Source organism: Salmo trutta, chromosome 19 (genome assembly GCF_901001165.1).
Source record: "Salmo trutta chromosome 19, fSalTru1.1, whole genome shotgun sequence".
NCBI lineage: Eukaryota > Metazoa > Chordata > Actinopteri > Salmoniformes > Salmonidae > Salmo > Salmo trutta.
Window position 1 is genome coordinate 30,974,797 of NC_042975.1, and position 25,740 is coordinate 31,000,536.

The 25,740-nt window shown below is 48.9% G+C and overlaps 1 protein-coding gene across 3 annotated transcripts in view; it reads left to right on the forward strand.

The window, feature by feature from the left end:
• The window catches only part of LOC115154335 (mediator of RNA polymerase II transcription subunit 13-like), a 143,200-nt gene that overhangs the window by 105,323 nt on the left and 12,137 nt on the right, over nucleotides 1–25,740 (forward strand). For all 3 annotated transcript variants that reach the window (XM_029700461.1, XM_029700462.1, XM_029700463.1), the window contains 15 exons: nucleotides 3,659–3,689; nucleotides 6,390–6,511; nucleotides 7,357–7,447; nucleotides 8,577–8,788; nucleotides 9,017–9,225; nucleotides 16,316–17,244; nucleotides 19,293–19,460; nucleotides 20,401–20,624; nucleotides 21,139–21,328; nucleotides 21,544–21,973; nucleotides 22,137–22,347; nucleotides 22,578–22,769; nucleotides 23,707–23,930; nucleotides 24,248–24,390; nucleotides 25,194–25,352. In XM_029700461.1, coding sequence (XP_029556321.1) covers nucleotides 3,659–3,689; nucleotides 6,390–6,511; nucleotides 7,357–7,447; nucleotides 8,577–8,788; nucleotides 9,017–9,225; nucleotides 16,316–17,244; nucleotides 19,293–19,460; nucleotides 20,401–20,624; nucleotides 21,139–21,328; nucleotides 21,544–21,973; nucleotides 22,137–22,347; nucleotides 22,578–22,769; nucleotides 23,707–23,930; nucleotides 24,248–24,390; nucleotides 25,194–25,352 — 3,535 coding nt within the window. The remainder of the gene's footprint in view (nucleotides 1–3,658; nucleotides 3,690–6,389; nucleotides 6,512–7,356; nucleotides 7,448–8,576; nucleotides 8,789–9,016; nucleotides 9,226–16,315; nucleotides 17,245–19,292; nucleotides 19,461–20,400; nucleotides 20,625–21,138; nucleotides 21,329–21,543; nucleotides 21,974–22,136; nucleotides 22,348–22,577; nucleotides 22,770–23,706; nucleotides 23,931–24,247; nucleotides 24,391–25,193; nucleotides 25,353–25,740) is intronic.

Sequence of the window (25,740 nt, forward strand, 5' to 3'; positions counted from 1 at the left end):
AGTCTCGCTCTGCTAGCCTGCCTGTGGGCTCAGTCTCGCTCTGCTAGCCTGCCTGTGGGCTCAGTCTCGCTCTGCTAGCCTGCCTGTGGGCTCAGTCTTGCTCTGCTAGCCTGCCTGTGGGCTCAGTCTCGCTCTGCTAGCCTGCCTGTGGGCTCAGTCTCGCTCTGCTAGCCTGCCTGTGGGCTCAGTCTCGCTCTGCTAGCCTGCCTGTGGGCTCAGTCTCTGCTCTGCTAGCCTGCCTGTGGGCTCAGTCTCGCTCTGCTAGCCTGCCTGTGGGCTCAGTCTCGCTCTGCTAGCCTGCCTGTGGGCTCAGTCTCAGCTCTGCTAGCCTGCCTGTGGGCTCAGTCTCGCTCTGCTAGCCTGCCTGTGGGCTCAGTCTCGCTCTGCTAGCCAGCCTGTGGGCTCAGTCTGCTCTGCTAGCCAGCCTGTGGGCTCAGTCTCGCTCTGCTAGCCTGCCTGTGGGCTCAGTCTCGCTCTGATAGCCTGCCTGTGGGCTCAGTCTCGCTCTGCTAGCCTGCCTGTGGGCTCAGTCTCGCTCTGCTAGCCTGCCTGTGTGCTCAGTCTCTGCTCTGCTAGCCTGCCTGTGGGCTCAGTCTCGCTCTGCTAGCCTGCCTGTGGGCTCAGTCTGCTCTGCTAGCCTGCCTGTGGGCTCAGTCTCGCTCTGCTAGCCTGCCTGTGGGCTCAGTCTGCTCTGCTAGCCTGCCTGTGGGCTCAGTCTCGCTCTTCTAGCCTGCCTGTGGGCTCAGTCTCGCTCTTCTAGCCTGCCTGTGGGCTCAGTCTCGCTCTGCCAGCCTGCCTGTGGGCTCAGTCTCGCTCTGCCAGCCTGCCTGTGGGCTCAGTCTCGCTCTGCCAGCCTGCCTGTGGGCTCAGTCTCGCTCTGCCAGCCTGCCTGTGGGCTCAGTCTCGCTCTGCTAGCCTGCCTGTGGGCTCAGTCTCGCTCTGCTAGCCAGCCTGTGGGCTCAGTCTCGCTCTGCCAGCCTGCCTGTGGGCTCAGTCTCGCTCTGCCAGCCTGCCTGTGGGCTCAGTCTCGCTCTGCCAGCCTGCCTGTGGGCTCAGTCTCGCTCTGCCAGCCTGCCTGTGGGCTCAGTCTCGCTCTGCTAGCCTGCCTGTGTGCTCAGTCTCTGCTCTGCTAGCCTGCCTGTGGGCTCAGTCTCGCTCTGCTAGCCTGCCTGTGGGCTCAGTCTGCTCTGCTAGCCTGCCTGTGGGCTCAGTCTCGCTCTTCTAGCCTGCCTGTGGGCTCAGTGTCGCTCTGCCAGCCTGCCTGTGGGCTCAGTCTCGCTCTGCCAGCCTGCCTGTGGGCTCAGTCTCGCTCTGCCAGCCTGCCTGTGGGCTCAGTCTCGCTCTGCTAGCCTGCCTGTGGGCTCAGTCTTGTCTTAATATTGTTTCTCTCTGTTTCTAAACCTGGACCACCTGTTAGCTGTGGAAATGCCGTCAGCACTACGGGGAGGACAGGGGGGAGAGTGTGGGAATGGGAGTGAGCTGCCTGGCAGTCAGCCTCCCTGGCCCTGCCTGCTTCCCTGCCTGTCTGCCTGTGAGGATGCATGTCTGCAGCAGGCTGGCGTGGAGGAGGAGGGATGTGCGAGGCTGGCTGGAGCTTTAACAGGCCAATAAACCTGGCTCACTGAACCGTGCATTTTTAAAATAGCTTTTTTGTTTTATTTCACGAAGGCTGCTGAGATTTTTTTCTTCTCCGTTGTGGATGTGGTGTTGTACTGTGTGTGTGTGTGTGTGGTATTGTACTGTGTGTGGTATTGTACTGTGTGTGTGTGGTATTGTACTGTCTGTGTGTGTGTGTGTGTGTGGGATTGTACTGAGTGTGTGTGTGGTATTGTACTGTGTGTGTGTGGTATTGTACTGTGTGTGTGTGGTATTGTACTGTCTGTGTGTGTGTGTGTGTGTGTGGGGGGGGGATTGTACTGAGTGTGTGTGTGGGATTGTACTGTGTGTGTGTGGTATTGTACTGTGTGTGTGTGGTATTGTACTGTGTGTGTGTGTGTGTGTGTGTGTGTGTGTGTGTGTGTGTGTGTGTGTGTGTGTGTGTGTGTGTGTGTGTGTGTGTGTGTGTGTGGTATTGTACTGTGTGTGTGTGTGGTATTGTACTGTGTGTGTGTGGTATTGTACTGTGTGTGTGGTATTGTACTGTGTGTGTGTGGTATTGTACTGTGTGTGTGTGGTATTGTACTGTGTGCGGTTGCTGCTGCGCTGCTTCTATACAGGAGGTCCCCCAGTGGCCACTATGTGCAGTGGAGCCACAGTCTGCTGTGCGCTCAGTGTGTGTGTGTTACTTCAGCTACCTCCTCCCCCCTGGGTCATTCTTCACACTCCATTGATGATACTGCAAAGTGACAGCCTATCTTTTGTGCACTTTTATGTGTGTGTTCATGAGGGCCACAGACTTTCTAGGTAGTGCTATTTGCCAAATTGGTTTATGTTCCCCACCCCCTGAGTTGTCTGTGTGTGTTCAGGAGGTTGGCATGCTGGCAAAGCTCCAAACGTTCTGTAGTTGAACCCCTAGAAACTCCTGCCAATGAAATAATATAGCACACTCACTTAGCAGTGGAGCCGGGCGTCCATCAGCAGCAGAGGAAACAGGAAAGGCAAGTCACTGGTGCTATACTCTAAGGCACAATATGAACACCACACTGACTTTCATGTCACTAGTGCTTCCGCGTTCGCATTATTTGGCGTCACAGAGTTAAATGGTACCTTTTGGTCACAGAGGGAGGGAGGGAGGGAGGGAGGGAGGGAGGGAGGGAGGGAGGGAGGGAGGGAGGGAGGGAGGGAGGGAGGGAGTGAGAGAGAGAGAGCATACCATTCCCTCAGCCCCAACCCCTTGTGTTTGTGCATATTTGCTCGCACAGCGAGTGTCTGCCTGCCATGTACACGGAGGCCCCATCATAAGAGCATACAGCCCTATCACAGAGAGATATTGACAAAGTGTAGTGGCATTAGGGCTCCCTCCCAGGCGGCCATGGCATTTCTCCCATACACTGGGAGCCTTGTCTGGAAATCTCATTAGTACAGAGTCGTTCGTTCCCCTCTTCTCTTTATTCTCTCTGCATTTTTTGAAGTGTGCCAAAAATAAACCTACTTTCCACTGAGACTGAGAGAGCAGCCCAGCTCTCAGGGGCTGGAGGCACCTGTGTACTTTCTACAGTACTTTAGTCTGTGTTTATTGTATTATTTTCTTTGCGGTTTCATATTGACTATCTGCTATTGCCTTTTATCTATTATTGATAGAATTTTATTGTTTGATCAGCTTTATCCTATTGGTTTTGTTTCTTTGCATTTGTTTTGTGCACAATATTGATCTCTCTATTTGTCTGTGTCTCGCTCTCTCTCTCTCTCTCTCTCGCTATCTGTATCTCTCTTTGTTTCTCTCTCTCTCGCTATTTGTATCTCTCTTTGTTTCTCTCTCTCTCTCTCTGTCTCGCTCTCTATCTCTCTTTGTTTCTCTCTGTGTTTCTCTCTCTCTGTCTGTGTTTCTCTCTCTCTCTCTCTCTCTCTGTCTCACTCTTTGTTTATCTTTCTCTCTCTGTTTCTCTCTCTCTGTCTCGCTCTCTCTCTTGTTGTTTCTCTGTCTGTGTTTCTCTCTCTCACTCTTTGTTTATCTTTCTCTCTCTGTTTCTCTCTCTCTCTGTTTCTCTCTGGCTCTCAGGGGGAGGATGGAGCAGCAGGTCCATCAGATGGTAAGGATCCTGTCTGTCTCTGCTGTACTGTGCAGCTCTAGGCTCTGTTAGATGACAGGGACATGGCTGTCATTACCTGGGTCAATTACTTGAGTGACAGCAGTAGCAGCCTTTTGTTTGACTTACTGGGGGAGGACAGGTAATGTAATTACATGCACGAACACAAAACAGCACATCTGTCGTTTTAGTCCCGTCCGAATCTGCCATGTCGGTAATTATTACTTGGTGGGAAGGTTATTATTCCAGCCCCAAGAACCTATTGTTTTTCGGCAAACTCCCAGGTCCTCTGATAAAGCCTGTGTAAATTGTCATCCCCGTGTTTTGAGGGATATTACAGAGTTGAACAGGTGCTGCACCCAGTTTGGGTAAGAACATGGGAACAAATTGATGCTTAAAACAATGTGTAGCCTACAGATGAATGGTCTGGTTTGTCACATGACTTTCATAGTGCCTTTTTCTCTTTTGAAAGATTCAGCGGATGATATTGTGCAAATTAATTTATTAATTACAGTTTGTGGTTCTTATTGATATATATATATATATATACTGCTAAAAAAAATAAAGGGAACACTTAAACAACACAATGTAACTCCAAGTCAATCACACTTCTGTGAAATCAAATTGTCCACTTAGGAAGCAACACTGATTGACAATACATTTCACATGCTGTTGTGCAAATGGAATAGACAACAGGTGGAATTTATAGGCAATTAGCAAGACACCCCCAATAAAGGAGTGGTTCTGCAGGTGGGGACCACAGACCACTTCTCAGTTCCTATGCTTCCTGGCTGATGTTTTGGTCACTTTTGAATGCTGGCGGTGCTTTCACTCTAGTGGTAGCATGAGACGGAGTCTACAACCCACACAAGTGGCTCAGGTAGTGCAGCTCATCCAGGATGGCACAACAATGCGAGCTGTGGCAAGAAGGTTTGCTGTGTCTGTCAGCGAAGTGTCCAGAGCATGGAGGCGCTACCAGGAGACAGGCCAGTACATCAGGAGACGTGGAGGAGGCCGTAGGAGGGCAACAACCCAGCAGCAGGACCGCTACCTCCGCCTTTGTGCAAGGAGGAGCAGGAGGAGCACTGCCAGAACCTTGCAAAAGGACCTCCAGCAGGCCACAAATGTGCATGTGTCTGCTCAAACGGTCAGAAACAGACTCCATTAGGGTGGTATGAGGGCCCGACGTCCACAGGTGGGGGTTGTGCTTACAGCCCAACACCGTGCAGGACGTTTGGCATTTGCCAGAGAACACCAAGATTGGCAAATTCGCCACTGGCGCCCTGTGCTCTTCACAGATGAAAGCAGGTTCACACTGAGCACATGTGACAGACGTGACAGAGTCTGGAGACGCCGTGGAGAACGTTCTGCTGCCTGCAACATCCTCCAGCATGACCGGTTTGGCGATGGGTCAGTCATGGTGTGGGGTGGCATTTCTTTGGGGGGCCGCACAGCCCTCCATGTGCTCGCCAGAGGTAGCCTGACTGCCATTAGGTACCGAGATGAGATCCTCAGACCCCTTGTGAGACCATATGCTGGTGCGGTTGGCCCTGGGTTTCTCCTAATGCAAGACAATGCTAGACCTCATGTGGCTGGAGTGTGTCAGCAGTTCCTGCAAGAGGAAGGCATTGATGCTATGGCCCGCCCGTTCCCCAGACCTGAATCCAATTGAGCACATCTGGGACATCATGTCTCGCTCCATCCACCAACGCCACGTTGCACCACAGACTGTCCAGGAGTTGGCGGATGCTTTAGTCCAGGTCTGGGAGGAGATCCCTCAGGAGACCATCCGCCACCTCATCAGGAGCATGCCCAGGCGTTGTAGGGAGGTCATACAGGCACGTGGAGGCCACACACACTACTGAGCCTCATTTTGACTTGTTTTAAGGACATTACATCAAAGTTGGATCAGCCTGTAGTGTGGTTTTCCACTTTAATTTTGAGTGTGACTCCAAATCCAGACCTCCATGGGTTGATAAATTGGATTTCCATTGATTATTTTTGTGTGATTTTGTTGTCAGCACATTCAACTATGTAAAGAAAAAAGTATTTAATAAGATTATTTCATTCATTCAGATCTAGGATGTGTTATTTTAGTGTTCCCTATATTTTTTTGAGCAGTGTATATATATTTTCTTCGAACTGAGAGCCAAACTTTCTTCACTCCTAGAACAGCCTCCAGGCTTCCGTCAGAACGGTCAATTTTGAATGAGAAAAAATGAATTCCGTCCGAAATGTCCAATGGAAAAACAGACATGCTGGGTTAACAATTACATAACCAACGTTCTATAATAATTACTAATCCCGTGCGAATAGCCTTGGATGATGGGGTGAAGCCATACTGTAGCTTACCACCTGTCTGTCATAGGCTTCTCTCAGCAACAGTAAATGCAATAAGTCAGTGTCAGCCAGGATAGTGTGGGGTATCCATAGCTCATACTGCATATGACAGTCTTATCTAGATCCCCCAGACATGTAGGTGCATGACTACGTTTCATTGACTTCATTCAGAATTGATCTAGCAGGGTGTTAGAGCGTTCTCACATGTTTACTAGCTATTGAATGCAGCCTCAGGAATAGAGCCACTTGTAAGACTGACAGCCTCTGATGTTGAGGTATATATGGGAGTGTTAGAGAGAGCCTGAGCTAGAGGTGGGTTATTTACCTAGACCTGGTGTTTGTTGTTCCTCTCCCCCCGTCCAGACGCAGCACGGGAAGCAGCAAACGCACGCACTGCGTCCACTAGCCTAATCCATGAGACCGACCTGGCCGTGTCCATCAACGACCTTGACAACCTCTTCAACTCCGATGAGGACGAGCTCACGGTCAGTACGGGGTGTGTGTGTGTGATGAGCATGAACTCGCGGTCAGTGGGGCCTGCCAGCACTACAGCCTGCCCGCTGCACTAAACCACAATGAATATCCCATTATCTAGAGTAGCGCCTGGCAAGAGACGCCAAGTGTTTGTGTGTGCGTGAGCCAGAATGTTGCATACGTGCAGTACAACGGCTGTGGTTAACACGTCATCCTACAACACATTGCAGTGTAATAGTCTGTTTACACAGGCAGACCAATTCTGATCTGTTGGCCAATTATTGGCAAAAGACTTGATCTGATTGGTCAAAAGACCAATTAGTGGCAAAAATATCAAAATTGGGTTGCCTGTGTAAACGCAGCCATAGTGGCTTAGATTCAGAAAGTATTTTCCCAGCCCCAAAGATGGATATGTTGGCTTCCAATGGGCTCTGTTCTGACTCTGGCCCCCACAGAACAGAGCAGTCACAGTCCAACCCCTTCTGTGCTCTGCTCTCTCTGGTGACTGGGTAGCTGGGTACCAACCGTGCAACAATACACTGAGGAGTGCAATGTCACCGCTGGGTTACAGCCTGCCAACAGGGTTCCCCAACCCATCATTGCAGGGGCTTTGTTGTTGTTGTGGAACGAATGTCATATCAACTTGCTGACTGTCACTGTCCTCAGGTTTCAGATTTTTTTTTAAAATATTGATTTATGTTAGGTTGTGTTATTTTATGTAAACTTTATACAGGTTAGTCTAATTGAGATAAACTATTTTGCAAGAGAAACATGCAATTTCATTTTTTGTGTTTTTGTGAATAAACTTCTATGTTTTTAATCTTATTTTTGCCATGTTTTTGTTTATATTCAACAGCCTGGTTCCAGACGTGCGGTGAATGGAACAGATAATAAATTTGGCAACAAGGAACCCAAGCCAGCCCCTCTGGACCCAGTCTCCTGCATCAGTAAGTCTGCTTCTCACTGCTTTAGAGAGAGCTATGGATGTAAGGACTCACCATCCATGATATCAAAATGATCGTTTTAACCATGTTTTGAGGCGATACAGTGTTTGGAAAACATCGGCGTAAAACAAGCTTATATTTTGGGTTCTGATGAGGGTACGACAGTTGAACCAAGCTCATGAGACATTTCTAAGTTATATTCAATGTGTATATATCATACATTTTTAAGTCCAAAAATGGATGTAGCAATCACAGATTGCTGCTTAGAAGGCCTAAGGATGATACACTGAAAATGTGCTTGAGGCAACTCAAACCCATGCAGAAACTCATCATATAACACGCTGTTCATACTAATAAATTCACTAATGAAGCATGAAGCTTCTTCAGTCACTAGTCTCAGCACACGTTTGCATTCCAGGATCTTTATGTATCAGGCATCTCAGTAGGAGTGCCGATCTAATATCAGGTCCTCATGTTCATAATAATGTTATCAGTGGAGGCTGCTGAGGTGAGGATGGCTCATTATAATGGCTGGAACTGAGCGAATGGAATGATATGGAAACCATGTGTTTGATGTTGTTGATACTATTCCGTTTATTCCGCTCCTGAAATTACAATTGTGCCCGTCCTCCCCAATTAAGGTGCCACCAACCTCCTGTGAATCTTATTAATTATGATCCAAAAGGCAAAACTGATCCTAGATCAGCTCCTACTCTGAGAAAGGTGATACATATGGCCCAAAAATATGTTGTTTACCTATGCTGCTCCCCCTTGTGGTGATAACAGTTCTACAACAGTCACTGGCTGTCTGAGTGGCCCTGCTCTACTCCAAACAGACAGCTCTGTGCCTTGGGGCAGGAACAAGTGCCTCATTATCTACCTCTCTATGTGACTAGTCTATAGCTGTGTGTGAAACAAGGTGCTTGTTGCCTCAGCACTTAGACTGTTGAACTGTTGAGCCTCGACTGCCTTTTGAGACTTCAGATCTTCAGTTGTTGTTGTCACTGAATGGGAACTTTGATTTATCTCTTGTTTCTCACGGCCTCTCTTCTGCCCCTCTCTCTATCTCTCTCCCCATCTCTCTTTCTCCATCTCCCTCTCGCTCCACTTACCCCCCTTCTCTCTCCTACAGGCTCGGCAGACCTGCACCAGATGTTCCCCACTCCCCCCAGCCTGGAGCAGCACATCATGGGCTACTCCCCCATGAACATGGGCAGTAAGGAATACGGCAGCATAGAGGCAGGACAGGGCATGACCAACCTGGACGGTGCCTCGTCCCTTGGGGGACACTTCAAAATTGAGGTGGAGGAGGGCTACTGCAGCCCCAAGCCACAGGAAATCAAGGTGGGTTTTTGGGCCCTAAATTTAAACTTGATCCCCTATCTGACCATGCTTAGGAGTCATGGATAATTCCTCTGCATGGCCTAACTGTCTTTGGCCTAACTGTGCAGTTTCGATAAAGATAAATGTCAAATGAAAAACGAAATCTAAGTCATATCAGTGTAGCAGCCACTGGACTACGTGAGTGTAGATACAGGACATGGTCTCACCCTCCCTGTCTCTTCCCCTCAGGACTTCTCGTTTGTATACAAGCCGGAGCTGTGCCAGGCATTTGTGGGCTGCTCCATGTTTGCCCCCCTGAAGACCCTGCCCAGCCAGTGTCTGCCCCCCATCAAGCTGCCAGAGGAGTGCATCTACAGGCCCAGCTGGACAACAGTGGGCAAACTGGAGATGCTCAACCACCCCCATGTGCCCGCCATGGCCTACCTCAACAAAGACAGGTAAACACCTGCCATTGCATTGGTGTGTGGCTGTGCATTTTAATTGGCTGATATAGTAAATCAAATCAATCAATCTCTATATGAACCACTCATGACCAGGGATATGAGTTGTTCCTGACTGCTAGGGCGAGGAGAGGAGAGGAGAGGAGAGGAGAGGAAAGGAAAGGAGAGGAGTGTAGAGAGCATGGTGATTGATACAGAGGAGAGGATTGTAGAGAGCATGGTGATTGATACAAAGGAGAGGATTGTAGAGAGCATGGTGATTGATACAGAGGAGAGGAGTGTAGAGAGCATGGTGATTGAACGTGTGGTTTATTAGAGAGCATGGTGATTGAACGTGCGGTTTATTAGAGAGCATGGTGATTGAACGTGTGGTTTATTAGAGAGCATGGTGATTGAACGTGTGGTTTATTAGAGAGCATGGTGATTGAACGTGTGGTTTATTAGAGAGCATGGTGATTGAACGTGTGGTTTATTAGAGAGCATGGTGATTGAACGTGTGGTTTATTAGAGAGCATGGTGATTGAACGTGTGGTTTATTAGAGAGCATGGTGATTGAACGTGTGGTTTATTAGAGAGCATGGTGATTGAACGTGCGGTTTATTAGAGAGCATGGTGATTGAACGTGTGGTTTATTAGAGAGCATGGTGATTGAACGTGTGGTTTATTAGAGAGCATGGTGATTGAACGTGTGGTTTATTAGAGAGCATGGTGATTGAACGTGTGGTTTATTAGAGAGCATGGTGATTGAACGTGTGGTTTATTAGAGAGCATGGTGATTGAACGTGTGGTTTATTAGAGAGCATGGTGATTGAACGCGTGGTTTATTAGAGAGCATGGTGATTGAACGTGTGGTTTATTAGAGAGCATGGTGATTGAACGTGTGGTTTATTAGAGAGCATGGTGATTGAACGTGTGGTTTATTAGAGAGCATGGGGATTGAACGTGTGGTTTATTAGAGAGCATGGGGATTGAACGTGTGGTTTATTAGAGAGCATGGGGATTGAACGTGTGGTTTATTAGAGAGCATGGTGATTGAACATGTGGTTTATTAGAGAGCAAGGTGATTGAACGTGTGGTTTATTAGAGAGCATGGGGATTGAACTTGTGGTTTATTAGAGAGCATGGTGATTGAACGTGTGGTTTATTAGAGAGCATGGTGATTGAACGTGTGGTTTATTAGAGAGCATGGTGATTGAACGTGTGGTTTATTAGAGAGCAAGGTGATTGAACGTGTGGTTTATTAGAGAGCATGGTGATTGAACGTGTGGTTTATTAGAGAGCATGGTGATTGAACGTGTGGTTTATTAGAGAGCAAGGTGATTGAACGTGTGGTTTATTAGAGAGCATGGTGATTGAACGTGTGGTTTATTAGATAGCATGGTGATTGAACGTGTGGTTTATTAGACAGCATGGTGATTGAACGTGTGGTTTATTAGAGAGCATGGTGATTGAACGTGTGGTTTATTAGAGAGCATGGTGATTGAACGTGTGGTTTATTAGAGAGCAAGGTGATTGAACGTGTGGTTTATTAGAGAGCATGGTGATTGAACGTGTGGTTTATTAGAGAGCATGGTGATTGAACGTGTGGTTTATTAGAGAGCATGGTGATTGAACGTGTGGTTTATTAGAGAGCATGGTGATTGAACGCGTGGTTTATTAGAGAGCATGGTGATTGAACGAGTGGTTTATTAGAGAGCATGGTGATTGAACGTGTGGTTTATTAGAGAGCAAGGTGATTGAACGTGTGGTTTATTAGAGAGCATGGTGATTGAACGTGTGGTTTATTAGAGAGCATGGTGATTGAACGTGTGGTTTATTAGACAGCATGGTGATTGAACGTGTGGTTTATTAGAGAGCATGGTGATTGAACGTGTGGTTTATTAGAGAGCATGGTGATTGAACGTGTGGTTTATTAGAGAGCATGGTGATTGAACGTGTGGTTTATTAGAGAGCATGGTGATTGAACGTGTGGTTTATTAGAGAGCATGGTGATTGAACGTGTGGTTTATTAGAGAGCATGGTGATTGAACGTGTGGTTTATTAGACAGCATGGTGATTGAACGTGTGGTTTATTAGAGAGCATGGTGATTGAACGTGTGGTTTATTAGAGAGCATGGTGATTGAACGTGTGGTTTATTAGACAGCATGGTGATTGAACGTGTGGTTTATTAGAGAGCATGGTGATTGAACGTGTGGTTTATTAGAGAGCATGGTGATTGAACGTGTGGTTTATTAGAGAGCATGGTGATTGAACGTGTGGTTTATTAGAGAGCATGGTGATTGAACGTGTGGTTTATTAGAGAGCATGGTGATTGAACGTGTGGTTTATTAGAGAGCATGGTGATTGAACGTGTGGTTTATTAGAGAGCATGGTGATTGAACGTGTGGTTTATTAGAGAGCATGGGGATTGAACGTGTGGTTTATTAGAGAGCATGGTGATTGAACGTGTGGTTTATTAGAGAGCATGGTGATTGAACGTGTGGTTTATTAGAGAGCAAGGTGATTGAACGTGTGGTTTATTAGAGAGCATGGGGATTGAACTTGTGGTTTATTAGAGAGCATGGTGATTGAACGTGTGGTTTATTAGACAGCATAGTGATTGAACGTGTGGTTTATTAGAGAGCATGGTGATTGAACGTGTGGTTTATTAGAGAGCATGGTGATTGAACGTGTGGTTTATTAGAGAGCATGGTGATTGAACGTGTGGTTTATTAGAGAGCAAGGTGATTGAACGTGTGGTTTATTAGAGAGCATGGTGATTGAACGTGTGGTTTATTAGAGAGCATGGTGATTGAACGTGTGGTTTATTAGACAGCATGGTGATTGAACGTGTGGTTTATTAGAGAGCATGGTGATTGAACGTGTGGTTTATTAGAGAGCATGGTGATTGAACGTGTGGTTTATTAGAGAGCATGGTGATTGAACGTGTGGTTTATTAGAGAGCATGGTGATTGAACGTGTGGTTTATTAGAGAGCAAGGTGATTGAACGTGTGGTTTATTAGAGAGCATGGTGATTGAACGTGTGGTTTATTAGAGAGCATGGTGATTGAACGTGTGGTTTATTAGAGAGCATGGTGATTGAACGTGTGGTTTATTAGAGAGCATGGTGATTGAACGCGTGGTTTATTAGAGAGCATGGTGATTGAACGTGTGGTTTATTAGAGAGCATGGTGATTGAACGTGTGGTTTATTAGAGAGCAAGGTGATTGAACGTGTGGTTTATTAGAGAGCATGGTGATTGAACGTGTGGTTTATTAGAGAGCATGGTGATTGAACGTGTGGTTTATTAGAGAGCATGGTGATTGAACGTGTGGTTTATTAGAGAGCATGGTGATTGAACGTGTGGTTTATTAGAGAGCATGGTGATTGAACGTGTGGTTTATTAGAGAGCATGGTGATTGAACGTGTGGTTTATTAGAGAGCATGGTGATTGAACGTGTGGTTTATTAGACAGCATGGTGATTGAACGTGTGGTTTATTAGACAGCATGGTGATTGAACGTGTGGTTTATTAGAGAGCATGGTGATTGAACGTGTGGTTTATTAGAGAGCATGGTGATTGAACGTGTGGTTTATTAGAGAGCATGGTGATTGAACGTGTGGTTTATTAGAGAGCATGGTGATTGAACGTGTGGTTTATTAGAGAGCATGGTGATTGAACGTGTGGTTTATTAGAGAGCATGGTGATTGAACGTGTGGTTTATTAGAGAGCATGGTGATTGAACGTGTGGTTTATTAGAGAGCATGGTGATTGAACGTGTGGTTTATTAGAGAGCATGGTGATTGAACGTGTGGTTTATTAGAGAGCATGGTGATTGAACGTGTGGTTTATTAGAGAGCATGGTGATTGAACGTGTGGTTTATTAGAGAGCAAGGTGATTGAACGTGTGGTTTATTAGAGAGCATGGTGATTGAACGTGTGGTTTATTAGAGAGCATGGTGATTGAACGTGTGGTTCATTAGAGAGCATGGTGATTGAACGTGTGGTTCATTAGAGAGCATGGGGATTGAACGTGTGGTTTATTAGAGAGCATGGTGATTGAACGTGTGGTTTATTAGAGAGCATGGTGATTGAACGTGTGGTTTATTAGAGAGCTAAGGCTGGAACTTTGAGCTGTGGCAGTCGGTTGAATGTCACCACACGCGCTGTGTGGTGACACTCAGATCACTGCACTGTTTATGTCTTGGAAATATAGTCATCAACCATTTTCTACAGACCTCAAAATCTGAACAATTTCTAGTAGCTGCTAGACCTAATAAAAATAATAATGGCCTCATTCAAAATTGAGTCAGTTATATTCCACTGTAACCCTAGCATATGGCTGTGTTGGTGAAGCTGTGCCTTTTTGCCTTGTTCGAGGATGAGGAGGGGGGCCTGCCTACTTAGCTAGGGTGGTATAGAGGGCGGTGTAGAGTGGTATAGAGGGCGGTGTAGAGTGGTGTAGAGGGCGGTGTAGAGTGGTATAGAGATAACAGAACATGGCCAAGATGTCCAAATGTTCATAGATGACCAGCAGGGCCAAATAATAATAATCACAGTGGTTGTCGAGGGTGCAACAGGTCAGCACCTCAGGAGTAAATGTCAGTTGGCTTTTCATAGCCAATCATTCAGAGTATCTCTACCGCTCCTGCTGTCTCTAGAGAGTTGAAAACAGCAGGTCTGGGACAGGTAGCACGTCCGGTGAACAGGTCAGGGTTCCATAGCCGCAGGCAGAACAGTTGAAACTGGAGCAGCAGCACGGCCAGGTGGACTGGGGACAGCAAGGAGTCATCAGGCCAGGTAGTCCTGAGGCATGGTCCTAGGGCTCAGGTCCTCCAAGAGAGAGAAAGAAAGAGAGAGAGAATTAGAGAGAACTTACTTAAATTCACACAGGACACCGGGTAAGACAGGAGAAATACTCCAGATATAACAGACTGACCCAAACTCCCCGACACATAAACTACTGCAGCATAAGTACTGGAGGCTGAGACAGGAGGGGTCGGGAGACACTGTGGCCCCACCCGACGACACCCCCGGACAGGGCCAAATTCGGCAGGATATAATACAGGGAAACTTAAATTTTACCTAATTTATACCAGCATGTCATGTGCAACCAGAGAAAAAAAACCTCTAGACCACCTTTACTCTACACACAGAGATGCATACAAAGCTCTCCCCCGTCCTCCATTTGGCAAATCTGGCCATAATTCCATCCTCTTGATTCCTGCTTACAAGCAAAAACTAAAGCAGGAAGTACCAGTGACTCGCTCAATACGGAAGTGGTCAGATGACGCGGATGCTACGCTACAGGACTGTTTTGCTAGCACAGACTGGAATATGTTCCGGGATTCATCCAATGGCATTGAGGAGTATACCACCTCAGTCATCGGCTTCATCAATAAGTGCATCGACGATGTCATCCCCACAGTGACCGTATGTACATATCCCAACCAGACGTCATGGATTACAGGCAACATCTGCATCGAGCTAAAGGCCAGAGCTGCCGCTTTCAAGGAGCAGGACACTAATCCGGACGCTTATAAAATAATCTCGTTACGCCCTCAGACGAACCATTTTACAGGCAAAGCGTCAATACAGGATTAAGATAGAACCGGTGTAGTAGGATTCAGATGCTCATCGGATGTGGCAGGGCTTGAAAACTATTACGGACTACAAAGGAAAACCCAACCGAGAGCTGCCCAGTGAGGTAAGCCTACCAGACAAGCTACATGCCTTTTATGCTCGCTTCAAGGCAAGCAACACTGAAGTATGTATGAGAGCACCAGCTGTTCCGAACAACTGTGTGATAACGCTCTTGGTAGCCGATGTGAGCAAGACCTTTAAACAGGTGAACATTCACAAAGCCGCGGGGCCAGACGGATTACCAGGACATGTACTCAAAGCATGCGCGGACCAACTGGCAAGTGTCTTCACTGACATTTTCAACCTCTCCCTGACCGAGTCTGTAATACCCACATGTTTCAAGCAGACCACCATAGTCCCTGTGCCCAAGGAAGCGAAGGTAACCTGCCTAATTGATTACCGCCCCGTAGCAGTCACGTCGGTAGCCATGAAGTGCTTTGAAAGGCTGATCATGAGGCTCACATCAACAGTATAATCCCGGATACCCTAGACCCACTCCAATTCGCGTACTGCCCGAAAAGATCCACAGATGATGCATTCGCACTCCACACTGCCCTTTTCCACCTGGACAAAAGGAACACCTATGTGAGAATGCAGTTTATTGACTACAGCTCAGCATTCAACACCATAGTGCCCACAAAGCTCATCAGGATCCTGGGACTAAACACCTCCCTCTGCAAGTGGATCCTGGACTTCCTGAATGCCCCCCCAAATTTGTTTTTACACTGCTGCTACTCACTGTTTATTATCTATGCATAGTCACTTTACCCCTACCTACATGTACAAATTACCTCTTTTTAATCTCTACCCCCGCACTTTGACTCGGTACCGGTACCCCCTGTATGTAGCCTCGTTATTGTTGTTTTGTGTTACTTTTTATTATTTATTTTTTATTTAAATTAGTTTATTTCGTAAATATTTTCTTTGCTCTTTCTTGAACTGCATTGTTGGTTAAGGGCTTGTAAGTAAGCATTTCACTGTAAGGTTTACACCTGTTGTATTCAAAGCATGTTGTATTCGACGTATTCGGTGTGATTTAATTTGAAATTAAGAACAACATTTTTTTATAAATTTTTACCATAAAGCCAATTTCTTTCTTTACAGCTGGCCCATCTAGCGGAAATCACTCCGTTCTGTCTTCAGGGCAAGATTCATGACAATAAACATCAACCTGCCAAAAATATACTATTTTCTCTCACAGAGGGGCTGCTTGAAATGGCAGTGCATTTGCATACCTCGACAGGCAGCCAGTTGTCTCTGCTTGTTTGTTTACCATTCCTCCTTCTGACTGTTGTTTTTTACCTCTGCCTTGTAATGGAGGTTCAGTGGGTACTGGAAAGTATTGTTGATTGTTTTGTTACAGTATACCGAGCTCTGCTTTGTTGTTGTGTTTTGAATCAAACTCTAGCATATTGTCCCAACAGCCTGTGTTGTGTGACTGACTCCTCTTCTCTCTGCCACAGTAACATCCCCAGTGTGGGCAGTGCCATGGACCAGGACTACAGCCAGAGCTACACACCCCAGACCCATACGCCCTTCATGTCCAATAGTGCCCCCCCCAGCAACAGTGGCACGGGCATCCTGCCCTCCCCGGCCACCCCGCGCTTCTCCGCCCCCACACCACGCACTCCCCGTACCCCACGCACCCCCAGAGGACCCGCCAGTGTCCAGGGCTCACTTAAGTACGAGAACTCGGACCTCTACTCGCCTGCCTCCACCCCCTCCACCTGTCGTCCTCTCAACTCAGTAGAACCTGCCACCGTGCCCTCCATCCCTGAGGCCCACAGCCTCTACGTCACCCTCATCCTCTCTGAGTCCGTCATGAACCTCTTCAAAGACTGCAACTTCGACAGCTGCTGCATCTGCGTGTGCAACATGAACATCAAAGGGGCCGACGTAGGGGTGTACCTGAGCGACCCCACGGGAGAGGCCCAGTACCCCTGCACCTGCGGCTTCAGCGCTGTGGTCAACCGCCGCTACGGCAACGGCTCGGGCCTCTTCCTGGAGGACGAGCTTGACATCATCGGACGCGACTCGGACGTCAGCCGCGAGGCGGAGAAGCACTTCGAGGCACTGCGACAACATTCGCTGGAGAGGACGGGTGGAGGAGGGAGGGGGGAGAGGGTACCAGATGAGCTGATCTTACTGCTACAGGACCAGTGCACCAACCCCTTCTCGCCCATGGCTGGGATGGAGCCTGACAGCCTGGCAGCGCGGGGGGCCGGGGGTTGTCCAGTGCCGGCCTGTGTGAGGGTGGAGGAGAGGGACTACCACAGTGACTGCTACATGGCCCTGGAGCACGGCCGCCAGTTCATGGACAACATGTCAGGAGGCAAGGTGGACGAGGCCCTGGTCAAGAGCACCTGTCTACACCACTGGTCCAAACAAAACGGTAAGAAAACCACCTTTTTGTTGTTCTAACCAACATTCAAGTCTGTGTCTAATAATAAATTGTTCTTCACATTTGGCCCTGTAGAGCTTCAGTTGGCTAGCCAATATAACCAATATAAACCAGTCTGTTCATTTCCCCTGCCAGTTATCAGAATGTTGCTATCTTTTGTGTTGTCAGTGCTCTGTGTTCTCTTTCTAACCGTCCTCCCCCTCTCCCCAGCGGTGGACGTCAGTGCTCTGTGTTGTCTTTCTACTGTGTTCTCTTTCTAACCGTCCTCCCCCTCTCCCCAGCGGTGGACGTCAGTGCTCTGTGCTCTCTTTCTAACCGTCCTCCCCCTCTCCCCAGCGGTGGACGTCAGTGCTCTGTGTGTTCTCTTTCTAACCGTCCTCCCCCTCTCCCCAGCGGTGGACGTCAGTGCTCTGTGTTGTCTTTCTACTGTGTTCTCTTTCTAACCGTCCTCCCCCTCTCCCCAGCGGTGGACGTCAGTGCTCTGTGCTCTCTTTCTAACCGTCCTCCCCCTCTCCCCAGCGGTGGACGTCAGTGCTCTGTGTTGTCTTTCTACTGTGTTCTCTTTCTAACCGTCCTCCCCCTCTCCCCAGCGGTGGACGTCAGTGCTCTGTGCTCTCTTTCTAACCGTCCTCCCCCTCTCCCCAGCGGTGGACGTCAGTGCTCTGTGTGCTCTCTTTCTAACCGTCCTCCCCCTCTCCCCAGCGGTGGACGTCAGTGCTCTGTGTGTTCTCTTTCTAACCGTCCTCCCCCTCTCCCCAGCGGTGGACGTCAGTGCTCTGTGTGTTCTCTTTCTAACCATCCTCCCCCTCTCCCCAGCGGTGGACGTCAGTGCTCTGTGTGTTCTCTTTCTAACCGTCCTCCCCCTCTCCCCAGCGGTGGACGTCAGTGCTCTGTGTGTTCTCTTTCTAACCGTCCTCCCCCTCTCCCCAGCGGTGGACGTCAGTGCTCTGTGTTGTCTTTCTACTGTGTTCTCTTTCTAACCGTCCTCCCCCTCTGCCCAGCGGTGGACGTCAGTGCTCTGTGTGTTCTCTTTCTAACCGTCCTCCCCCTCTCCCCAGCGGTGGACGTCAGTGCTCTGTGTTGTCTTTCTACTGTGTTCTCTTTCTAACCGTCCTCCCCCTCTCCCCAGCGGTGGACGTCAGTGCTCTGTGTTCTCTTTCTAACCGTCCTCCCTCTCTCCCCAGCGGTGGACGTCAGTGCTCTGTGCTCTCTTTCTAACCGTCCTCCCCCTCTCCCCAGCGGTGGACGTCAGTGCTCTGTGTGCTCTCTTTCTAACCGTCCTCCCCCTCTCCCCAGCGGTGGACGTCAGTGCTCTGTGTGTTCTCTTTCTAACCGTCCTCCCCCTCTCCCCAGCGGTGGACGTCAGTGCTCTGTGTTCTCTTTCTAACCGTCCTCCCCCTCTCCCCAGCGGTGGACGTCAGTGCTCTGTGTTGTCTTTCTACTGTGTTCTCTTTCTAACCGTCCTCCCCCTCTGCCCAGCGGTGGACGTCAGTGCTCTGTGTGTTCTCTTTCTAACCGTCCTCCCCCTCTCCCCAGCGGTGGACGTCAGTGCTCTGTGTTCTCTTTCTAACCATCCTCCCCCTCTCCCCAGCGGTGGACGTCAGTGCTCTGTGTGTTCTCTTTCTAACCGTCCTCCCCCTCTCCCCAGCGGTGGACGTCAGTGCTCTGTGTGTTCTTTCTAACCGTCCTCCCCCTCTCCCCAGCGGTGGACGTCAGTGCTCTGTGTGTTCTCTTTCTAACCGTCCTCCCCCTCTCCCCAGCGGTGGACGTCAGTGCTCTGTGTGTTCTCTTTCTAACCGTCCTCCCCCTCTCCCCAGCGGTGGACGTCAGTGCTCTGTGTTCTCTTTCTAACCGTCCTCCCCCTCTCCCCAGCGGTGGACGTCAGTGCTCTGTGTTCTCTTTCTAACCGTCCTCCCCCTCTCCCCAGCGGTGGACGTCAGTGCTCTGTGTGCTCTCTTTCTAACCGTCCTCCCCCTCTCCCAAGCGGTGGACGTCAGTGCTCTGTGTTCTCTTTCTAACCGTCCTCCCCCTCTCCCCAGCGGTGGACGTCAGTGCTCTGTGCTCTCAGGACGTGTTGCGGGTGCTGCTCTCTCTCCAGCCTGTACTCCAGGATGCCATCCAGAAGAAGAGGACGGTGCGCTCCTGGGGCGTTCAGGGACCCCTCACCTGGCAGCAGTTCCACAAGATGGCTGGACGGGGCTCCTATGGTAAGCCACCAGGAAGGAAATGCTCCAAGAGCCACTGGCTTACACAGGCAGATGTGACGTAGCCTGTGTTTGCAGGCAGATCAGTAGTTATCTCAGTCACACTGCTGTAGTCCAGATGTCAGCTCAGTGGGAAGCTGCCACTGCTGTTGTGATGGGTTCACTTTGGGCTCTCAATCCTTCTCTGTGAATGTGACAGGTGGCAGCGCTGGCTTGTTTAAAGCCCTAATCTAGTCTCCTTTTCACCTCATTTAACACCTGATTTACTTAACAAAAGGCACATCTCAATAGGCTGTCCAGGTAAGTCATGACATGGCACGATGGGGGGGTGGGCACGATGGGGGGGTGGGGTGGGCACGATGGGGGGGTGGGCACGATGGGGGGTGGACACGATGGGGGGGGGGGGCACGATGGGGGGGTGGGCACGATGGGGGGTGGGCACAATGGGGGGGTGTGGCGGGCGGGTGGACCTTTCCTCTTTTGTTCTCTATTGCTCCTCTACCATCAGACCAACTCCTTGAAGTTTGCAGTTGTGTCTAAAAAACACTATTTTGCTAACAAAATATTTTCTTACCCTTTAGTGTGTGTACTTTACTGTTTTTTATTTTTTTATTTCACCTTTATTTAACCAGGTAGGCCAGTTGAGAACAAGTTCTCATTTACAATTGCGACCTGGCCAAGATAAAGCAAAGCAGTGCAACAAAAACAAACAACACAGAGTTACACATAAACAAACATACAGTCAATAACACAATAGAAAAAATCTATGTATTCTATGTATTTATACTTGGGATATCACTTTTCAACAGAAAAAGTTATTATTTTTTTTAAATCGCTGGAGGATGACTAAGTACTTAATCCCTCTCTTCTCCCTCTCCTCTCCTCCCTTCCGTTCCCCTGCCCATCCTCTCCTCCCTCTCCTCCCTTCTCTTCCCTCCATCAGGCACAGATGAGTCTCCGGAGCCCCTGCCCATCCCTACCTTCCTGGTGGGTTATGAGTATGACTTTGTGGTGCTGTCTCCATTCGGCCTGCCCTACTGGGAGAAGCTGCTGCTGGACCCCTTTGGCTCCCACAGGGACGTGGGCTACCTGGTGGTCTGTCCCGACAACGAGGCCCTGCTCCAGGGGGCTAAGAACTTCTTCAGGGACCTTACCGCCGTCTACGAGGTAAGGCTGGAGAACGTTAACCAACTGTCCATTTATCATGCAAGAGAGTGGGCATCTTGGACAGCTGAAGCAACCACCTTTTTGGAGTTGACTGGTCCCAGATCTTGTTTTTTTCATGACAATGACCCATTGGAGTTGACCATAGGAGTTAGGGGGTTAAGAGCATATGACCATAAGTGCACGAATGCACAAATAGATTGGGGACCAGGCTAGGGTTGGGATCAGTTGCCTTTTAATTTTGGATGTGAAAAATGTACAAATTCCTATTTGAAAACAAAGGTCACGTTTCAATTCTTCAGTGAAATAGAATTGACCCAGACCTTACTGACTTGCCTAGTTAAATAAAAATAAAAAAACATACTAGACACTACAACACAGCCTACTGTAAAACAAATGACCTGTCTACTCAATTTCCTTACCATTCCTTATTGCCTCGACATCAAGTCACTCAGTCACTCCTGTGCTGTTGTCTAACTATTCATCCAGCCCTCCTCTCCCTCCATGTTCCCTGCAGTCATGTCGTCTGGGCCAGCACCGGCCAATCTCAAAAGGTCACCCGGACGGCATCGTGAGAGTGGGCGGATCGGCTGCTAAGAAGCTAGCGGAGCAGCCCGTCAGTGATTGGTTCATCAAGGCTGCCAGCGGCAACAGCGATGCCTTCGCCAAGCTCAAGCTCTATGCACAAGTCTGCCGCCACGACCTCGGTAGGTTCCAATGATGACACAGGTGGGGAATTGGTCGGGCTCAGGCCTTTCTGTACCCCCCATGCCCATATATCCACGGATTTAGAAGATCAAAAAGCCTATTTTTGGTTTCTAAAAGGATCTTGTTTTTCTAAAAGGTTTGTTGTAGCGGATGATGACTAAAGCTAGTTCGTTTATAAATGAAGATTTTCTCTGTGCTCCGTCTCTCCCATCAGCTCCATACCTCGCCGCACAGCCTTTAGACAGCTCCCTCCTCACACAGCCCACGCCCCCTCCTGCCACCAGCCAATACTCATCCACACAATCCTCTGGCTCCTCCTCCACCACCTCGGCTTGCCCCCAAAACTCAGCGACCCCCTCCCTCCCCAACAACAACAACAGCAGCAGCAGCGCTCCTAGCAACAGCACTGGTGTAGCCAACAGTGCCAACAGCACGGCGTCGTCAGGGAGCCAGCCCAGCAGCGGGGTGCAGTCTGCCAAGCCCAGCTCCTTCCCTCCCTTTGGGACCATGAGCATGCAGAACCAGGGCCAGGGTGGTGGCACCCAGGGAGGGCAGCTGGGCCAGCAGGCTGGAGCCCAGAAGGCAGGACTCCCCGGGGGGGACTCAGCCAGCCAGGCCCAGGCACCCACTGAACCCCTTGAGAGGTAGGTACAACACCGGGCCTGCATTCACTCATGTACACACACACACACACACACACACACACACACACACACACACACACACACACACACACACACACACAGTGCCCGGAGCGAAACCCCATTCCTTGTCCTAACTCCCTCTCTCTCTTCTCCTCCTCTCCAGCACCATGGAGCGAGAGAAGGTGGGTGTGCCGACGGATGGAGAATCTCATGCCATAACGTACCCCCCGGCCATCGTGGTGTACATCGTGGACCCCTTCACCTATGAGGAGCCTGAGGCGGGGTCCAGTGTGTGGACCCTGGGCCTGCTGCGCTGCTACCTGGAGATGCTCCAGTTCCTCCCACCACACATCCGCAACTCTGTCTCTGTACAGGTAATCTCAACACAAGTCTGCGCGTGTGTGTGTTGAGGAAAGAATGTTTGGTGGCAATGTTAGAACGTGTATGTTTATTTTGAATAAAATGTTTCACAAATAGTTTTAAAGACTTTGTTTTAGTGGCAAATATGTCAGACGGGACAATCGGTACAAGAGAAGACAGAATGTAGATGTAGTTTTGTTAAAGTTGTATGCTGACCGATTGGTTTCCACCTCTCCCATCTCAGATCATCCCGTGCCAGTACCTGCTCCAGCCGGTGAGGAGCGAGGAGCGTCATATCTACGCTCAACACCTCAAGTCCCTGGCCTTCTCAGTGTTCTCCCAGTGCAGGCGACCCCTCCCCAGATCCACCAACGTCAAGTCACTGACTGGCTTCGGCCCTGGCCTGGCCATCGACACTGCACTGAAGAGCCCAGAGGTAAACAAACATCCCTGACAAAAACAAACATGACATGAGCCTAACTAGCATTATCCCAACTTTAACTTAACTAACATTATGCAGCTCCTACACCAGGGGGGGCATGTCAGGTCCTAAGTGTCTGCTGGTTTGAATCATTGACTGGTTTAGAGCTGGGAAACCAGGTGTGTGTGCTATGGGAAAACAATGATGAATGAAATGCCAGGGAGAGCTGTAAACCGGCAGACACTACCTCCCCCGAGGACCAGGATTGCCCATCCCTGTCATAGCCTGACCCTCCCCTCTGCTCCTCAGCCCTATTCTGGCCATGTGTGGTGTGCCAGCAAGAGAAAGATAGCGAGGGAGAGAGGAAAGGAGCACTGAGATGGAGAAAGTGTTACACTAACCCCCTTAGTCCTGGAACAAGACCAGGGGATCTTATAACCCTCTTCCTTCTCTCCAGTTTTCTTTCCATTATCTGCTTGGCTAGCTTCCGGAGACCTCCCTAAGGGGTTGCAGGCTACAGGTTTAGACAGGGAGAGGCCCCAGACTGCCACCCAATCGTATTTAACTTTCCCAGGCCAGCCAGCCACTACATTACATTTACCCTATACACAGTGGAGTGGAGACTAGAGCAGGAGCTGAGCTACTTAGCTAGCTGGATAAATGGCATCTCTGTAGTGACACTGGTAGACTGTTGGCTGTCGACTAACCAACCCAGTGACTCTTGTACATACAACGTCTTTCTAGTCCTAGAGTAGACAGACAGATATAGTCCTGGGTTGTGTTCAGTAGGGCACAATGTACCTAACCATGTTGCAATGGTAAACAAAAAAAGATGCATTGTTATTGGACATAAGTAGGTAGCTACCTCCCAGTAAAAAATTATCCTTACTGAACATGACCCTCGTCTAACCCCTAACCTTTGACCCCTTTGACCCCTCTCTCTACCCAACAGAGACCAGAGTGTTTGCGCCTCTACACGCCTCCCTTCATCCTGGCACCCACCAAGGACAAGCAGACTGAGCTGGGGGAGACGTTCGGAGAGGCCTCTCAGAAGTACAACGTGCTGTTTGTGGGCTACTGCCTGTCCCACGACCAGCGCTGGCTCCTGGCCACCTGCACTGACCTGTACGGAGAGCTGCTGGAGACCTGCATCATCAGCATCGACGTGCCCAACAGGTGGGACTACCTGGCAGCACACACCATCATCATCCTCACCACTTCTACCACCATCTAAAGTCAGCAAACCTCAAGCAGAGCATTGCAAATGTATTTTGCAGCTAGTATATTTCTTTTTTTTTTGGAAAACAATGTTTGTTGTGGGTTGTTTCCAGGTAATGATGAAAACAATGTGTAGCTTTGAAGTATAGTGATTATTGCAAGATCAACAATCTACAAGTGTCCTTAAACCTGGCAACTCCTTGGTGATTTGTAGTTATGAGTGTAGTGTTAAATGTTTTCAGTGTGACAGTATGTGGGTGTATTTGTTCTGACAGAGCGCGGAGGAAAAAAGGCTCTGCCCGGAGGTCGGGCCTGCAGAAGCTGTGGGATTGGTGCTTGGGACTGGTGCAGATGACATCTGTGCCATGGAGGGTGGTGATAGGTCGCCTGGGCCGAATGGGACACGGCGAGTTGAGAGGTGAGGAGGACAACAGTCAACCAGCAGCTTAGGATCTAGCCCTCTATAATCTCAATGGGGTATTTAGGATCTAGCCCTCTATAATCTCAATGGGGTATTTAGGATCTAGCCCTCTATAATCTCAATGGGGTACTTAGGATCTAGCCCTCTATAATCTCAATGGGGTATTTAGGATCTAGCCCTCTATAATCTCAATGGGGTAATTAGGATCTAGCCCTCTATAATCTCAATGGGGTATTTAGGATCTAGCCCTCTATAATCTCAATGGGGTATTTAGGATCTAGCCCTCTATAATCTCAATGGGGTATTTAGGATCTAGCCCTCTATAATCTCAATGGGGTATTTAGGATCTAGCCCTCTATAATCTCAATGGGGTATTTAGCATCTAGCCCTCTATAATCTCAATGGGGTATTTAGGATCTAGCCCTCTATAATCTCAATGGGGTATTTAGGATCTAGCCCTCTATAATCTCAATGGGGTATTTAGGATCTAGCCCTCTATAATCTCAATGGAGTATTTAGGATCTAGCCCTCTATAATCTCAATGGGGTATTTAGGATCTAGCCCTCTATAATCTCAATGGGGTACTTAGGATCTAGCCCTCTATAATCTCAATGGGGTATTTAGGATCTAGCCCTCTATAATCTCAATGGGGTACTTAGGATCTAGCCCTCTATAATCTCAATGGGGTATTTAGGATCTAGCCCTCTATAATCTCAATGGTGTACTTTGCTGTTTTACACTCATCTTGTTTTACTCATTGACTAATTCTTCTCTTTCTTCCCTCTCTCCCTCCTTTCCAGACTGGAGTATTCTGCTGAGCAGGAGGAACCTGCAGTCTCTAAGTCGCCGTCTCAAGGAGATGTGTCGTATGTGTGGCATCTCTGCCTCTGACACTCCCAGCATCCTTAGCGCCTGTCTGGTCGCCATGGAGCCACAGTGCTCTTTTGTCATCATGCCAGGTACTATTCCTCCTGCATGCCTGTGTGTGTGTGTGTGTGTGTGTGTGTGTGTGTGTGTGTGTGTGTGTGTGAGCGTGTGCTTGCATCTGATGGATGGTGGCAGCCTATTATAATGCATGTCGCACCTTGTCGTTATCAGATTGATAGTTTTGAGGACACTGCTTCTCTCAGTCATAAACCACTAGTTCTCAGGCTCCATTGATTTCTGTGTGATGTGATGGAGCTCTAGATCAATGGGTTTAGTTTGGGGAGTGATTGGCATGGACCATTGACACTGTCTGTCAGTGTATAATATGGGTCTACTGCTGTATATGAGGTGGGGCTGGACGGGTCCCTCCAGACCGGTGCTTTTGGTGAAAGGAGATGGCTGTCTCCTTTCCCAGGACTT